The 18,867-nt window shown below is 43.1% G+C and overlaps 2 protein-coding genes across 2 annotated transcripts in view; one reads left to right on the top strand and one right to left on the bottom strand.

Annotated features, from left to right (window-relative positions):
* The window catches only part of tmtc1 (transmembrane O-mannosyltransferase targeting cadherins 1), a 57,735-nt gene extending 48,545 nt beyond the window's left edge, over window positions 1–9,190 (top strand). Inside the window, exons 14-19 of the mRNA XM_076012273.1 lie at window positions 1,295–1,430; window positions 2,213–2,357; window positions 2,577–2,714; window positions 4,605–4,727; window positions 5,718–5,795; window positions 7,311–9,190. Of these exons, the coding sequence (XP_075868388.1) occupies window positions 1,295–1,430; window positions 2,213–2,357; window positions 2,577–2,714; window positions 4,605–4,727; window positions 5,718–5,795; window positions 7,311–7,436 (746 nt within the window). The 3' untranslated portion in view covers window positions 7,437–9,190. The remainder of the gene's footprint in view (window positions 1–1,294; window positions 1,431–2,212; window positions 2,358–2,576; window positions 2,715–4,604; window positions 4,728–5,717; window positions 5,796–7,310) is intronic.
* Window positions 9,191–9,648: 458 nt separating this feature from the next.
* Window positions 9,649–17,920, bottom strand: LOC142877098 (SIN3-HDAC complex-associated factor-like). The gene is made up of 6 exons (XM_076011467.1): window positions 17,760–17,920; window positions 15,168–15,295; window positions 14,845–14,944; window positions 14,659–14,758; window positions 12,808–12,949; window positions 9,649–11,642 (listed from the first exon to the last, which is right to left on the bottom strand). The coding sequence occupies exons 2-6, from the start codon at window positions 15,293–15,295 to the stop codon at window positions 11,372–11,374; spliced, it is 741 nt and encodes a 246-aa protein (XP_075867582.1). The 5' UTR covers window positions 17,760–17,920; the 3' UTR covers window positions 9,649–11,371.
* Window positions 17,921–18,867: the final 947 nt, after the last annotated feature.

Below are 18,867 nucleotides of genomic sequence, written 5' to 3'. Positions count from 1 at the left end.
CATGCAAGATTCCTCTACATTCATGGATTTAACTGCAGTCCTGTCAGCTTTTGTTGTCGTTGGCAGCCAAGATACCCATGGCAAGGTTGCAGCAGTGACAACATTCGAAAATGATCACAATCACTCTTCTCTCCCATATTCTGCCTTCTGGTGAAAAAATATGCAAAAGCCTCATTCAAACACTTTGGTCTCCAGCACTTTTGCACCTGTTAGTGGATTCCCCAAAAACATGTGCACCATTCTGTTAGCATTGGGAGTCAGTTTTGCACAACCGATTCGGGATCTTAGGAAATTAGAATGGAATTGAACTTCCGTTCTTTCACATCATGGTCAGCTTGCTTGCAAATGATCATCGCAAATGAATGAATGAGTGATGATGGAGTGCAGCAGCAGGAAGCGCACAAGCTTCCGCACACACGCTCGCTGCTGATTTATCGGCACCATTTACCCCGAAGATTATCCATATCAGTCCTGACAAGGCACTTAGTTCAATCTGCTGTCGATGATTCTCCAGGGCCCCAACACTCAGGGGCGGCTAGTGGTGAACATTTTTTGATGGACATAGAAGAAGAGCTCTAATACACTGGGCATCGTGCTTGACTAGAATAGAACAATCTTAGTAAATTTCAATAGAATTGAATTTCCATTTTCAATAGCCGCCTCTTCCTGAGCTCGGGGTCACGGGGGTCTGTTGGAGCCTACCCCAGCTGTTATAGAGCGAAGGCAGGGTGACACCCTGGACAAGTCGCCAGTTCATCACAACCTTCTTGCTGTGAGGCGGCAGCGCGAACCACTGCACCACCGCGTCGCCCAGAAGTAAACATAAGATAAAATATGTCTGGAGTAAGAAAGTTAAAAAAAGATACGTACATCTTGATTTTAACAGTCAGGTGTGTAGGTGTAACCTTTCTGGAATCTTTCACAGGTTTTTTTTTCTTGCGTCCCATGAGTAAATTCCTCTGCGTGAGATGTGTTTTCAGTCTCCTGAGACGTCCATCCATTCACTCATCTCCTCAGATTTTTGTCCTTGACAACCAAGAGAGACTGAAAATCTTCCTTCTTTTCTGGAAGAGTTCCGATCATGCTATACTTCACCACACTCACCTCTGACTCGAGCACTACTGCAGGGCTCTGTGAAGAGAAAATAATAATAATGATGCGAAAGTACACAAAGTATCAGTGCACACAGCTGCTCCGTTCATTCTCACTCTCTGTCTTTCTTCTCTCCCTCTCCCATTCATGCGCTCTCCTCTTCCTCAACCTTTCCTCTCCTTCCTCCTCGCCGGTGGTGCAGGGGAGGGGGAGCTGGCGGCCGCTCACTACCAGCAGGCTGTCAGGCTCAAGCCGGCGCACTATGTTGCCATGGTGAACCTGGGCCGTCTGCTCAGATCTTCCAATGACAACCAGGAGGCCGAGTCCTGGTACAAGAGGTGAGCAGAGTGGGATGTTTCACTCCAAGTCTGTGGCAAAGTGCACGTCAGCCACGCTGCAACCACTAATGACGAGAGCGATGCAGCGATACCACTTTTTTTTACTGAACAAGTACAGTAGCAGGAGTTGCGTTTCGGTACTCACCGATACAGATATCAAGGACTTAATAAGACCGTTACGCATATTAGAATTACCTTGATTTTCAGTGCAGTACAAACACAAATTTAACAAAGTTGTCATCTACATACATTTACAACTGGTATTGCCGTCGTGGTATCGGCACGTATTTGGCGAGTAGAGTACTCAACCCTGGTATCAGTACCAATACCTGCTATTGGTACCGATACCCAATACCGGTATCAGGTATTGGTATAGATAAACGATACCAGCATTGGGTATCGTACATCTGTACTGATGCGGATGCCAGTATCGGTACAGATACCCAATACAGACACCAGTACCTTGGTAATGGTACGTATTTCACGAGTACGGGTAGAGTACTCAACCCTGGTATCAGTATCAGTACTGATACCCGATACTGGTATTGGGTATTGGTACAGAAACCCGGCACCAGTATTGGGTATCGGGAATCTGTACCGATACGGATACTGGTATCCGTGCAGTATCTGTATTGGCACTGATACTGGTACCAGTATCAGCACCTTCCCCACCAAGAACCATGATGTATGATTATCTTTGTCACCTGTGGTCACAGAAGCCATCCTGTGATGGGGCTGACCATCAAGATGGTTAAAGCTGTGACTGTGACCTTTGACCCCAGGGCCCTGCAGGTGACCAGGAAAGTGGACATCCTGACGCCGCTGGGAGCTCTGTACTACAACACAGGTCGCTATGAGGACGCCCTGCAGGTGTACAAGGAGGCTGCAGCCCTGCAGCCAGACAGCACCGACATCTGGCTGGCTCTGGTCAGAGCACACACACACACACACACACACACACACACACACACACACACACACACACACACACAAACAGGGGACATTATTTTTACTCCTGTTCTCTTTGGCCTCTGTGAGGACAAAACGTCTCCTTGTTGACAAGATGTTACTGCAAACGTGCAAAGCTACACAACCTCAACATTAACATGGCTGTGTCTGTCTGTCCGTCCCTGTGGTCTGTGCCAGGCCCAGGTGTTAGCCATGGCCGGCCGCCCCAGTGAAGCAGAACAGATGACCCTGGGCATCATCTCCAGAGAGGGCAGCTGCATTGAGTGTTACCGCCTGCTGTCAGCCATCTACAGCAAGAGAGGCAACTACACTGAGGTGTGTGTGTGTGTGTGTGTGTGTGTGTGTGTGTGTGTGTGTGTGTGTGTGTGTGTGTGTGTGTGTGTGTGTGTGTGTGTGTGTGTGTGTGTGTGTGTGTGTGTGTGTGTTGTAAAGATGATAAACGGCACACTCAGATCATCCACCTTTGCCACCCCCACCCGCCACCCCATGGGGAAGGTGGTGGTTACTGTGGTTACCGTGGAAACAGGTACCCTGTGCAGTCGCTGCGTTCCGTCCCCAGGCTGAGCTCTCGCTCCGCTGCCTTTGCTTTCCAAAAACATTCAGCTTTGCTTCGTGGCGAGCTGATACGGGCAACATTTACACCTCAGCGTCAGTAGGCGGTCAGTTCGGTCCACATTATTCTATCACAACTACGTCATTTTTGCTAAATCTTCAATGAACTTATTTTTTCATTCATGGCAAAAATATCAGTTTTACTTTTTACTTAAGTACATTTCAGAATCTGTACTTTAACTTGAGTGAAGGAGTTGAATCAGTACTTTTACAAGAGTATGTGTACTTTTACTTCGAGATTTTTCTCCGTTCGTCAGGCAACTTGATTGAAGCTAAATATTTCGAGCCTTTTGGACCCAATACGATTTATTATATTTTATACAGTTTTCAATTTATGTCATCATGTTATGTATCATGTTTTTGATTTGGGAGGAAAGCAGACTTTTCTTCTTTATGTTCTGCTTTATGTTCTGATGTAAATTGTTTGTCCTTCATCGTGGCGTCTATTAATGCAAACATCTCAGAGAACTGAACATGTAGAGCAGTGTCACTGGAGGGTGGAAAGATCAGCAGGCGGCAGTTTGTCACAGTGGTTAGTGATGGTTGTCGTCATTAATGATGAGCGGAAACACGTTCTGCAACAAACACGATGCACATCCTGCCAAGAGTCGGGGAATCCCTCTCGTCCAATCAGAATGTCTCACATCTAACTGCTGTACCAGTCTTCACATTGGTTGCTTCACCCTCTCATCATCTGCTTATTGGGCTGCTATCTGCCCTCCCCTCCAAGAGGATCCCTCAAGTCAGTCAATCAATCAATCAATCAATCAATCAATGTAGCACCTTACAACAGCCAAACAGTGCACAAGGTGCTTTCCAGAGTAAACCATAATAAACGCAATACGAGTATAAAAAATAGTTAAAAACAAAAATTACCACAAATGCGCAATTATAAAACAAGAACACAATGCAATATTAGTGAAATATAATTAAAACACAAATGTAAAACCAACAAGCAGCAGTCCAGTCAGTGGCTATATGTAACATGCCAGCCTGAATAAATGAGTTTTTAACTGAGCCTTCCAAACTGTGATTTCAGACAGCTTGCAACTGAGCTGGAAGAGTCAAGTCATTTCTATTTATAAAGCACATTCACAGACGGCAAAGCCGCACCAAAGTGCATAGAGTGCATACGTATTAACCTATATTAAAAAAATAAAATAAAATTTATTGGGGGAGGTCTCAGATTATTTCACAAACATACACACACACATATACATGTATGTCGCTACTGGTCACTGAAATGTCTTTAAGATTACCCTGTGTCTATCATTTTTTTCAGAAATATTCATGCTGCGTGTTAAGGAAATTTAGATTGGTATTGAGTAACAATCTGGAGGACCCCCCGCTACCCCACCCCCGAATATTGATGTGAATTTCGAAAACTGCCTTTTGATGCTTGTGTGAAGTATCCTGTGTGTCTGTGTCTGTGTCTGTGTCTGTGTCTGTGTCTGTATGCTGCGGGATACATGGCTCTGTGTCTTGTTCATGTATTCAGCTGTGATATTGCCCTGACTGACTCTGTGTGTGTGTGTGTGTGTGTGTGTGTGTGTGTGTGTGTGTGTGTGTGTGTGTGTGTGTGTGTGTGGCCAGGCTCTGGATGCGCTGGACAAGGCCCTGCAGCAGAATCCCAGCGATCTGACGGTGCGAGCAGAGCTGCATTTCTCCAAAGGAAACCAGCTGCGAGAGATGAACCAGCTGGACCAGGCCTTCCAGGTACTGCTCAGTCTTCTCTCTCTCTCTCTCTCTCTCTCTCTCTGTTTATCTGCAGTCCTGCCTTCAAGTCAGGTGGAAAATCCTCAGGTGTACTTACTGCTAGCCGACTTTATTGTGTGCAAAGATGAAGGCATCTGCGCTACCTGTGTTAAAGTGTGCACACAAATCTATCCAATCCACTTTATTCATGTAGCATGTTCATCGTCATGCATTTTTCTTTGGCCAGTAGCAGTGATACAGTTTTAAAGCTGTTCTAACGTTTGTGAGACATCATGTTGTCAACTCAATGTCTGGTTCTTTGATCATCAAAGTGAAGTGGAGTCTAGTTTAATAATCACATTAGTCCTGAGTGAGCTTCTTATGGAGATGAACTGTATTAACAGTGTAGAATGTCAGTGCTGACTGATTGTATGTTTGTTTGTGTTTAATTTACTCTGCTCTGATGCGTGATTTGATTTGATTTGATTTGATTTGATTTATTTCGATCAGCAACAAAAATACAACCTTCAGAACAAACAAACTAAAAAGAAAACAAAGATGTGGCAGACTGAAAGGGTTAAGGCTGAAGCTAACCAGCTCATAGATTTTTTTTTAGTTAAAAAAAAGAAAGAAAGAGCCAAGAATTGTTTTAACAGCGTCCACAACCTTTTTTGTATCTCTTACATACATATAGATCACAGAACATGTGAGTGTTGCTTTAACAATGTTTAATCCGTCTTTTAATGTCAAAGTAAAGTAAAATGTGTGGACAAACAGAAGTGAATTGCGCGTTTGCGCGGAAAGTGGAGCCTGTACAAGTTCCAACCAGCTCAAGTGCGACACCCAGTGGTTAGAATGTCGCCACAAGTCAACATTATTCATACAGGTGGAAAATAAAGTGAAGCGCTTTATGTCCTATATATTTCTTTCAGAACAGTACTTGAGTGGAAGGATGTGACATGTTACAAGACTGTTAATATTTTGTTTTGTGGGTTTTTTTCCTCCCACCAGAGCTACAAACTGGCCGTGGAGCTCAAACCCGACCAGTCTCAGGCCTGGATGAACATGGGAGGGATACAGCACATCAAGGTGGGAACACTAGAACCTGAAACTGACTGTTTTTTGTTTTTTAAGCCTGTCACATCTCTTTTTAGAAGAAACTGACAACCAGTGCAGCTTTTAAAGCAACACTACACTACTAGTTGTTGTGTTGCAGACATCATTTTAACTTAGATTATCGAAACGGAAGCAAACTAACCTGCTCACTCAACTTGAACTGCTTGGAAAATGTGCGTCACCTCTAATTTGGCCCATTGCAAGCCACATTTTGTCACATTAGCAAAGAAACTTCTTGTTATTTTTTTCCCCAGCAGGCTACCAAATTATGTGGACCTACCAAACAGCACTTGTGCATGTGCAGATTGACAGAAACCCAAACTAAAACCTTTATGGTCTTATGCTATAATTCTTCCTTAAAAGGTTTTCTGTTCCAGGTTTCAGTGGAATATGGGATATTTGGGAGTACACATGTTGTCCTAAAGTAAAATAAATTCCCAACTAAACTAAACTGCACCAGAACTGGGCTGAATGAATTAGGTGGCTGTGGTTTAGTTGGTAGGGTGCTTTAATCCCGGCTCCAACTGTCCTTGGGAAAGACACTGAACCTTAATTTGCACCCCTGACTCTTAATGCACCAGGATGTGTGTCTATAAAAATACTGTATACACACATCAAATTTATTCAGACATCAGGAGATGTATACCGGTGACCTTTGACCTCTACAATGACAAGCTTCCATTGTGCATTGACGTGCACAGCAAAACTACTGCTTGGGTAACCTTTGTTACTTCAACACTAGCTGATGCTACATTATGAAGGTACCCGTGTACCACCCGCTGGGAAAACGTGGTACAGCAGTACACAATGTCATTTGATCTTCCAACGAAGTATCTATGTGTAGAAGTACTTGCACAAATGAATGACAATTAATTTAATTTAATTTAATTGGCAATTAAATGACAATGACAATGAATGACAACTTTCTCAATTTCTTTCTTTCTTACTTATTTCCTTCCACTTGTGATTTAAAGTTCCAGTGTGTAATATTTGGATTGATTAATGTTTTTTTATATTGGTAAAAGCTAAATATACTTCCTATAAATACATTAATAAAAGTATATCGTCGCAGTTCAATAAAAGTCATATGGTTTTCCTACCCATAGAACGGTTCCTAATTATATATCTATATGAATTTCCATATATCAAGGGTCTTGCTCCCACTGAGCTGCCATCTTGCACCACCATATTTCTAAGGAAGCCTGGTGTGGACAATCCCGCCACCTGACAGCGTGTTCGGTATTTAGGATGAACGCTGGCGTCCTCAAATAAACGGTGGTCGAGGTCTCCAGAGTTTGTGTGCGCAGGCCACCATAGTTCACTGGCCTGGCAAGCTGAGGAGAGGGAGGGAGAGCGAAAAAGTGCTGCAATCAAAACTGTACCTCATGATGTCGCTGTTTCTTCTTCAATTTCCCTCAAACATGCAAGAGATGCAGCTCTACAGGCGTGTTTGTGACCTTTTTTTAACTCTGTGTTCCGCCTGTGCAGGGGGACTACGCAGCAGCCAGGATGTACTACGAGAGAGCCCTGCTGCTGAGCCCGGGCTCCAAACTCTTAAAAGAGAATCTGGCCAAGCTGGACCGGCTGGAACGGAGACTCACCGGTGGGGCGTAGGGCCGCCGTAACCTCATCTGGTCACTGCAGTAGGCGGCTGCAGTGACCAGGAGCTTCAAGGGCTCCAGGCCACAGCCAGCCAGCAACTGGAGGAAGTGAACCTGAGCTTCCCATCAGCACCGGCAGCACGAGGAGGACACTGTGTGTTGGGGTAGATCAGACTGATTTGGACCCAGAACTCTGATGGAAACAGCTTGTTGAAGAAGCTCTGCGGCGGCCACGTCCAGTTTTGTATCTTCACTTTGTATTCAATTTATCAACTGAATGTATGGTCTTATTTTCTGTATGGCTCTTAAAACACACATTCCAATTCAGTTGTTTTTGCTATTAAAAAGATAATCAAAAAAGAAGCCTGGAAAAAGTTCTGTCGACCATCTGGGACCTTTCAAATGGTATATTGTTAAATACCAGCAGTGACGGCTCTTGAATTGGTCAGTGTCCCTCTGCAGTGAACTTTGCTTGGGTGTCATTATTTGTCCTGCAGGACTCCAGTATACAAACAGATAATAGGAAAGGAAAAAATGATGTAGATGTCGGAGGGTCCAAACCCTTAATGGTGAGAACCTTCACGATTGACCTGTTTAACAGTACATGATTACATAAATTTGATCAGTTAATGCTCTTTTAAATGTGTCAAATGAAAAATCTATACATCTCTCATCTGCATCTCCAATGCAGCTAAACCCACTTCATATATTCTGAGATACAGAGATTTGGACCAAGAACAGATGCCTTTCTTTCAGCGACTGCATGTTTCAAAATATGAAAAGAATGTACTTAGATTGATCAGCAGTGCCTCTCTCAGTTTCTTGGCATCGAAGTTTCGGAGTGCAACAACAAATCCAGGAGAGCAACACTGCAATAGAACACAAAATGTTAACATCATACCTGTTAATTATTTATTATTATTTATTTATTACATTTTTATGTTCCATTATTATTAGCTGTACTTTCTTATATTGTGTGTCATTTGCTTAATTAAGGATGAGTCAAATCAGTCATTCAATTGTGTAGTCGTGCAGTTACTTGTTTTTTGTTTTGTTTTTTAGACGTAACAGTGGATATTATGAAGTCTGGCACTCAGTCGTGAAACATGTTGACTTGGGTGTCACCTTTACCTAACCCTCAACATGTAACATCCGCATCTGGCACAATCCGCCTCAATGAAACCTAATGCTGTTTTTCATGTTTCAATGTAAAAACCCAAAAGATGAGAATCCTTTTGCTCGTCACAAACAGCAGCACTGACAAACTAATCAGGGACTATAACTCAAAACACTGTATCCCTGGATCAAATCCTGCTTCTGGTCCTTTTAGAAACAAATCAAAGTTACCAGGTCACGTAATGGCACCTACATTCACTGAAGAGGCTGCGCTGAAGACATTGTGGGAATGTTAAGCATGAGTTGATGTGCATTATATGATTTGGTCATGTCAAAATTTGTTTAAACTGCGTCTTTCTTTCTTCTCAGACTTGATGTATTCTGAGCTCTGACCTCCATCTCCAAAAGTGGCTACAGTGTGGGGAAACCTGTGATAAGCTAGTGTGTCTGCTCCAGCGCGAGGGCTTGAACCTCATTGTACCACGCTTGCATCATGTCTGAAAGTGGCCGTGTGGTTGCGTGTCGTGCCGTTGGTGGTTCGTGATGTGGAGATTGAATCGTTTGTCGTGGAATGTCAAAGATGAAAACCAAGTGACAATTGGAGAGACTGACGTGCAAAGAAAATAAAGTTTATGTTTTACTAGAAAAGAACCGTCTCATTCTAATCGTTTTTATTCTCCAGTTACATTGAAGGATTTCTCCTGTTTTAGTCTGTGTGTTGGTTCCTTGTAACATTCAGAACGACATGGAAAATTTGTCTCCTCACAAACAGGGTGCAACCAGGTATTGTCTTAGAGTTCATTGTACCATATAATTCAAGTGGAAAACAAGGAATTAGCTTTCAGTCTTCTTTTTGAATTGACTCTCTGCTCAAGTTTCCACTTTAAGAGTGGCAGAAGAGCTGTGGCTCCTGGATCTGGGATTGTAGCTGCCTGCATCGGCTAGTCAATATCTGTAAAAAAAAAAAAAAAAAAGAAAGTCTGAAGTCCGAAACATACAGAAATCACACTCCCATCATACTATAGGAAGAGTCCTATTATGCTGTTATAACAATGAATCATTATCTGTGGAACTTAAAATAAATAAAAATATGTCAAGAAAACAATAACTAACACAGGAAGCTTCAATAGAGTTGGTAGGGAATTTATTTATATACATTAATTTCAGTATATTCAGGAACCTAAATCTTTTACAGTGACCGAGGTTGCTTCAAAATCATACGAGATAAATTGTAAATTTGTGCTGAATCTTAAAACACCACACTGGGTATCACAAAAATCCAACAATGGAAAAACGAATCAACATTTCAGTTCCTGAGGACGACAGGTTTGCTGGTTCTGCTGCTGCTTCCTTTCAAACAGAAAACAGTGCATACATCAGAAGTGCGCATAACACTTATGTCTGCGAAAGATTAAAAAAAATGGAGTGACAAGTGAGAAACAAATCCATCCGAGGTCATCAGGCTGTTCTGCCATTATTTACACAAAACTGTTTAAAATGAGCATCTGAGGAGACTCAAGTTTCCTTTTCCCAAGTATGAAAGGGAAACATGTATTGCCCACATGTGTAAACGCACACCTTATCACAAAAAGAAAACGTGTTGAAAGCTCACGCACAACACAAACCAACTGACGTGCAGTGAGTCCTGCACAGAGCCACACAACATTCCAGTAATGTGAGCCAAAAATACACAAATCAACTGGGAAACAAAAACATGGACAACAAAAACTGGGAAAATCCAGACATTTGGTTGGGTTTGTGGAAAACACAAGGCTTATTGGAAAGACACAACTCCTTTACACGTCCTGGGAATATATACATGTTAAAATAAAAGAAAATTAAAGAAATGGTGGCCATGGGGCGTTTACTCTGTTCTACTTTGCATTGCAAACATTCTTCCTGAGGGGATTTTGGTAGCTTACGGTTCAGTTTACACTTAGAAATAACTCTACTGTTGACTTTCAGATAGTTTTTTTTACAGTAAAATGAAAACTAAGAACTATGGAGAGAGAAAAAACATTTTCTGTTGGTAAACAAACCAGGACTTTTTATACATTACACTTTTATTTCTTTCAGAAATCTCCTCGCCAACAGTCCGCGAGGTTACACAACGTCCGTAGAAATTGTGCAGTTGGTGGAAGTTCACTCGCAGTGTTTGCAGTTGTGGCTCCTGTGGTGCTGCAGGTGCTGCACTGCACTGCACTGCACTGCACTGGTGAAGCTGAGACCCTGAGCTACTGAGCAGTGACTGAGTTGGACCAGGCTGACGATACCAGCAAGGGGTTCGAGATGAGATGAGGGGGGGGGGGGCGTAGGGGGGGGCTGAAGTGAATACATTCCTCACATTGTCATGGACCGAGTGACTGACTGACAAGTGGTGGCACTCGACGGAGAACTCATGCATGAAAAGGCTAAAAATTTGTTCTGTAGAGGAAAGTTTGGAGAGATTCCACTTATTACACAATGATGCCACTGGTCCAGCAGCCTCACACATGTGTGTGTGTGTGTGTGTTTTAAAGAGACATCGTTGTGAAGACAAAAGGCTACAGAGGTCTCGAGGTTTCATTTCATTTCAAAATGCGTCATAGCACGCTTTGAATGGACAGAAAACAAATACTACAAACTACGACAAAAATGACAGTTTTTTAAAAAATTTGGGACAGAATCTCATAGCAAGCAAAAATACTAAAAAAAAACAACAAAAAAAAGAAAACAACAAACGAGAACAAAAATGCACCAATTAAAAGTCCAGTGTGTCTTGAACGTTTGGCCTCACATTTCTAACATTGACGTGTGATTTCTGAGGACAGTGTCCATGAATCAGTCCCACCATCACCGTGCTGCTTCACACAGTTTACCTTCATTCTTCTTCTCCTCCTCCTCCTCCTCCTGCTCCTCCTGCTCCTCCTGCTCCTCCTCCTCTTCTTCTCCTTCTTTGGTTCTGGCTGCTTGGCAACCCGTCTCTGCCTCCTGACCCGGTTCCTCCAGTCCCTGCTGTTCCACCGGCGGCCTCCTCCTCTGGCAGCAGGGCTTGTAAAGGTGCGGGTGGATGAGAACTTCTCCGTAGCGCCCCCTGTAGACCACTCCGCAGCACACCCGCTCTCTGAAACCAAAGGTTTCGGTCAGTGTGTCGCATGACATCGTGCGCCACCACGGACCGCACAAACCGTCGAGCGAAACGAGAGGTCCTGGTTGTTACATAGTGAAGTATAAAGGTGGGAGATTTTTCCACGTATCTGTACTTTACATGAGTATTTCTTTTTCTGAAGACTTTTTACTCCCTGCATTTGTACACAAATATAGTTTCTTCTTCTTGCATTTGGAAAAAAAAACATTCTTGTTACTTTTATGTTTAAAAGTGGTTAAAAGATACAAATTCTGTTCAAAGCAGTTTACTTACTATTGTATGTTGCTTGAAGTGGAGCTATTTGAACTATGTGTAGTTCAATATGAAAGCAGATCATATTTTTAGAGGGAGATTATTATTGTATTTTATACTATGGAGTAAGTAGGATTAGAGTTGAGAAAAAAAACAACCTACAGTACTGAGAATAGCAAAGCTGTTGGATCCAGATGCTGACGCAAGACCTCTGACCTCCGACCTCTGGTCAATTCAGTCCAGATTATTCTTACACAACTTTTTCATTTTTGCAAATTTATCAACCAATAATACATTGTTTCATTGATGGCAAAATCATCTTTTTTTTTTCATTTACTGAAGTACATTTTAGAACCTGTACTTTCTTTTACTTGAGTGAAGGAGTGGAATCAGTCCTATTACTATTACAAGAGATGTTTTTTCACACAAGTATCCGTACTTTTACTCAAGTACAGTATGTGGATACTTCTGCCACCTCCAGTGGTGGATGCACAGGACAAATGTGGTAACATAATCGGCTTGGGAGCCCGACAAATGTTCAAGCTCGTGCTTTGAAAAAGACAACAACCAGTCTACAGTAGTTCACTGTGTTTCACTGAGCTGCGTGCAACGGCAGAGTCTACATCGATTCTTTCACTAAAGTTTCCCTTGTTTAAAGTAATCCCAGGCACAAGCACAACAGCAAACCAACAGAAGTCCATGAGTTTGTCCTTCAGACTTGGGTAAGACTTCCATCTTGGCTCTGATCTATTGGTACGTTTCACGTTTTGGTCTGTTACGATTTAAATCGCTTCCAATGTTATTATATTGTATCTTGTACAGACATTCTTAACCACTTTCAGACTCAGTGAACCCCAGTGAAGTAAAGTGGTGGATGCAGGAGTTTAACCTTTTCCAGTAGGTGAGGTCCAGGAAGGAGAAGGCGTGGGAGGGGGCGGGGCCAAGTGAGAGCTCCGTGTCTGAGCCTTCGTCTGACGGGTTGCTGTAGCTGGGAGACTGGGCTGGAGACGTGGAGCTGTGGCCGTCCGAATCTGGAACACACACACACACACACACACACACACACACACACACACACACACACACACACACACACACACACACACACACACACACACACACACACACGTGTGAGACACCTACAACCGTGTCACATGCTTTGCTTATTTCGCGCATTAGCACGCAAGTGTTCAGACTTTGGAAACAGACACACAATCGGACTGTGTTTACACTCGACGTCAAGACTTTAGATCATACAGTAGGTGTCAAACTCTGGCCCGCGGGCCAAATTTGGCCTGCAGTGACATTATATGTGGCCTGTGAGGCCGATACAAAAATCACACAACACCTGTACCACTAACCCCTGTTTCACACCAGAAGCGTTTGCAGAGCGTCAGCAGAGCGTCCGCGTCGACGCAGTGAATCGCGGCCACTAAAGTCAACGAGCAGGTTCACACCAGGCGCAGAGCGGCCGCGTTTCAGAAGCGTCCCAGAAGCAGTAAAACGCGAGCCGCTGGAAAAGAACGGCAGAATTTATTCTTTGCCGCTTGCCGCGTCCCTCCTGCGTCAATTGTAGCAGGTGGGATCGTTCCGACAGGAAATCAATGGTGTAAAAACACGGTGGATCCGGTTGATTTTCATCATAACACACAATGTGCTGGATTTTGTATTTATATGTGCTGTACTTTACTGTGAAACATCAACGTGACGCATCGGCTTCAACGCTGTTCAGGTCGGCCGTCAAACAAAAACAGATTCCACTTTGAATCTCGAACTATGATGAACAAAATGCATCTATACTTTAAATACCTGCATTTTGCATGATGCCAGCAGTTTGGTTTATCATTTTTTTTCTTTTTTACACACATTGATACTTCGAGACACTGTAGTTTTGTTTTATTGTCGTTTTCTTTAAAAACATGCGAAAACTACCTGGGTTGTCGCGCGATCTTGCAATCCTCGCGTGACCCGATCGAGACGCTCTGCTTGTAAAACGCGTCCTGTGTGGGAGGGTGCTGGAGCGAAGCAGAGCGTCAACGCGGTCGCTCTGCTGACGCTTCTGATGTAAAACAGGGGTTATACTACAAATCCCAGAATGCCCTGCTGGTATTTTGGTGTGTCAATCAGGACGGGACCTTCATTGATGGATATTAAGATGACTTAATTTGGTTTATTGTTGTTATTTTTGTTACTAAATGTATTATTAGCCACTGGAAAAAGGTTACTGTTGAAATTCAAATTATACGGTTGCAAATATAAGAAGAGGAATATGCTTTTAACTTACATTTTATTTTTTTTGATGATTTTTGTTTATTTGAAATTCAATTATTTACTGTATAGCATTAAGCTTTGCTTGTTCCATATGCAGGTTGAAGCAACACTTGTCTGGGTCCATGTGAACAGGTTCACTGTTCTATCAGGAGGAAGATTTTTCTCAATAAATGTCAACGCTGGCCCGAAAGTTTGAACCTTTGGCCCCGCTGTGTATTTGTGTTGGCCCGCCCTGCTTTAGAAACCCCAGAGGAGACGCGGAGCCTCCGGCAACATTGTTCACAACTGCGACTAGTTTTAACCTTGCCAATATTAGGCTCGCTGACAAAAGATCTGCAACCCTGCACTGTGTTTCTAACAAATTCTTTCACTTTTTAAAGGATGGATGTCACTATTTTTTTTTAAACATATAGGGTGACTGTACGCATCTCTTTGAAGAGTTGAACATTTCCCACTGGAGGTGACTTACTGTTTTTCTTGTTCTTCAGCCAAAGGACCTCACGTTGCTTCTTCATCTTCTTGGTTCTTAGTGTTGCCTTCACGTTCGAACCGCCTTTTGCGTCAACCACCTAAAAGTTTGCACGCGGTTAAAAAAAAACAAACTGCCAAGACAACTGGAAGAAATATTCTACCAGAGCTTTGATGCCGAACGCACGTGATTCCAGTTCTTCTTGGATCCCGCTGGGAGTTTTCTCCATCTCTTGACCAGGAGGACGCAGGCGTTGCAGATGTCTCCACACCGGAACTCACCCAGACTACAGCAAGTGACAGAGCAACACACATACAGACAACACCACAGTTAGTTTACGTTGATGTCGAGTTTTGAACACAACACAGCCGCTTGCTTGACACTTCTCTTGCCACACTCACAGCGTTTATTTGTACTTATTCAGACTGGGACTTCCGCAGGGGACAAAGGCACTAAACATCAAGTCAGTGGAGTGATGGGTCGCCTCTGGGAAAACGCCGCCGACTCACCCGAAGCAGTTCTTGAAGTGGCTCTCGTAGCGGCTGCTGTCGGTGAAGCGGGAGCTGGACGACTTGGCTCTGCAGATGCAGCAGCCGTCCAGGCTGCGGTACAGTTTTGGCTTATGAAAGCCGAACATCTACAGCAGGCAGCCACAAAATAAAGACAGGTTATTAAACATGCACGAAACAGGACAGATATACACACACACACACACACACATATATACATATATATATACATACATGCATTACGCATAATGATTAATACACAGCAATTTATGTGTGTATACATACACACATACATAGATAACTCAACAGTGCAATAAATGTCTGCAGGCAACTACAGTGAGTATTGAGAGTTGACATCGTTTCTTCAGCATTGTTCAATCAAAAGACATTTTGTCACATCCTACACACCAATGTTGTTTCTCATTGCACCGCGGTTCCTTTGGGAGCCTCAACTGATGCGACTTTCGCAGCGGTGCAAATTGTGTCGGACGTGAACCCACATCGCAGCGGAATCGAACGCGCGCGCGGACGGATTTGCGTCACGCGGCGTGCGCGCGACGCAGGTGGCTGGGCACGAGCATCAGCGAGGAGTGAAGGAACACCGCGGCCCGGCTGCCCTCTTACGCAACAGCGGCGCTCGCACAAGTCGACAAGCGACGGGCGGCGGTGAGAACACGACGACGTGTCGAGACCCACAACACGCGACAGTCTCGACGACAACCCACAACCCCACTTTATTGAAGGGGACCACCACCACGCGGTAGTAGTGTCAACACTTTATATTTCATAACGGTGCAGTGCAAAAGGATGGAAAATCATACTAATTAAAAGAAATAAGGCAATAAAAATTAAAATAAATAAATAAAATAAATAATAATAATAATATATTTGTATAAAAGGAAAAAAACAAGGCATTTACATCTTACGGACAGGTAGGTTTACAGCCCTCCAACAAGGCGCTCTATATATTTTACTCCATTCTAGTTGACGACACGTTACGAGTCACGTGACTGGCTGTGCGGTGGTTGTGTAACTCTTGAAAGCAGCCGCCACATGGCGACGGGAGGCGGACTGTGCGGTGACTGCTGTACCATCACAGTCCAGGCGACCCAATGGAACAAAGTAGCGACGATACCATCGATTGTTGTCGGGAGTTTTAAACGCGAATTCGCGAATCGTCGTGTTTTCTCTCGCCAAGACCCTCCCCCCCCCCCCGGACGCGCACACACACACACACACACACACACACACACACACACACACACACACACACACACACACACACACACACACACAACCCCCCGGAACGTGTTGCGCGTTCTCCAAAGAGACACAAATTCCATCCGAAGACTCAAAAAAGCGCAGGGGGGCGTTTCAAAAATAAAACTGAAAAACTGAAATCACTTCTATTTCAGTCCGTCATTTTGGTCGCGGTCTGTGTTGATGTCGACCGGCAGTGAGATGGCGAGGTGAACTCCGCCGGTGATGCTCCATGCGAGTTCACAGTCAAGACATCGCCGGCACCGCTACGTCTAATAGAAGTGTGATTGAGTCAAACACAAGACTCGGCAGGATCGGATTACATCATGCTTTTCGACGGCTGTGTACAACTTTCTGTGACCGATGCTATTATATGCTATTTAAAACAACAACCCGCTGTGCGGCCACAGTGGAATCATACAGGAAGAGCATCCGAGTTTTGAGTATAGAAAAAAAAAAAAAAAAAAAAAAAAAAAAAAAAACAAGACTCAAAGCAACTTTCACGCAACGACAGGGCTGCAAGGGCAGAACACTGAAGAAAAACCACACAACAGTTTGTGTTTCTCTCCAGTTACGAGCAGCGTCTGTCAATGGATGCAGTCGCGAGGCGGGCGAGAGGAGCTGAACCTAAAACCTTTTTTTCCTTTCAACTGAAACTTTTCAAACACGTCGCGGCGTGTTTTATATATATATGTAAACACACACAACGTCGGTCATTTCCCACGTCACGTTGACATTTTTAGGGGGTTTAACTTTTACGGTAGACGAAGGAGAAGAGGTGGAGGACCTGAAGGTGCTGGGGGGGGGATGGCTGCTGACGCAGGAAACACACCCACCACCATCATCATCACCACCACCACCACGACAGCACAGTGGAGCTGCTGGTTTTCGGGTTTTGTTTTTGAAAAACGATACGACTCGCATAGTCTTTACAATTTTGAGAACAGCGAACCGCAAAGTCTCCCTGGGAGGCTGAAAAAAAATGTTTGCCACAAACTTAGCAACGAAGCTAACGCGACGCAACCCAACACGCTTGCTTTTGATTTGCTTTGGGGACACGTAACGTCACACAAGCCGACAACAATCAGACAAGCACAAAACGTGGCCGACTTGTAATGTTACGTCATTTTAAAGCTATTTGATCACGTCACTTTCAACTCCAACGCGCGACATGTAGAGCTCGTTTTAGTAGGTTTTCTAGTCGGTTGTGTGTTGAGCACGAGCCTCCTCCCCGGTAACTTTTCACCGCAACACGCCGACCGCTGCCCGAGATGGCCACACGAAACTAAACCACTCTTTAGACAAACTGTTAGAAAAAGAAAAGGAACTTACCTTGTTTCAAAATGCAACGATGAGTGTCTCACAAATGTATCGCGCGCCACAAAATCCGTCTTTAACGGCAGCGTCTCTCATTTAACGTTTAGCGGCGCCGCGGCGGACCCTCGGTAAAGTTAGCCCTCAACATGACAACACCGGACAAGAGTTTCCGTTGAGATCATTCAAAAATAAAGCTCGAAGGTTCTGTGCCGTAAAGCACCGCGTTTCACAATAACGCAGCCCTCTTATTTTGTAGGCTACAGAGAGTCGGATCGATCTTACAGTGGGCGTGTAACCTTTTTCATGTTCGCTCGTAGTATAAACGTACAACGCAGGCGCGCTGCGAGATTCCCGCGCCACCATTTTTGTGCTATCAGCCTATGATCGGGATTTGCATGGACTGTGACGTGGGCGTTGCGTACACCGAATTCCCACAAAAGGTGCGAGAATTACGCGGGAAAAGCGAGTGTTGCTGTACGGAGGGGAAGTCACCACACGGTGGCTCCGTTCACAACATCAACAAAGAGAGCAGTTGACGTTTTGATTTCTTCTGTCAAGCATTTCTTTTGTTGGTAATTTAAATGAAGATTTAGACTCGGCCAGTATGTTGTTTCATTGCAACGGAAAAAATGTGTTTGTTTTTAGCATCCAGTGCAGATTAGAACAGGACAGTTCGAGGTTTATATTAAAGGTTATATAACAAAAGCAACATTTGTCAAGTATACACATATATATATATATATGTATATATATATATATATATATATATATGTATATATATATATATGTATATATATATATGTATATGTATATATATATATATATATATATATATACATATATATATATATACATATACATATATATATATACATATATATATATACATATACATATATATATACATATACATATATATATATATATATATACATATATATACATATATATATATATATATATACATATACATATATATATATATATATATATATATATATACATATACACATATATATATATATATACATATACATATATATATATATATACATATACATATATATATATACATATACATATATATATATACATATACATATACATACATATACATATACAT

Source organism: Nelusetta ayraudi, unplaced genomic scaffold (genome assembly GCF_046127955.1).
Source record: "Nelusetta ayraudi isolate G7.1 ecotype Tasmania unplaced genomic scaffold, CSIRO-AGI_Nayr_v1 ptg000135l, whole genome shotgun sequence".
Lineage (NCBI taxonomy): Eukaryota > Metazoa > Chordata > Actinopteri > Tetraodontiformes > Monacanthidae > Nelusetta > Nelusetta ayraudi.
The sequence above is the reverse complement of the archived record's forward strand: the minus strand, read 5'-3'. Positions and strand labels throughout refer to the sequence as shown.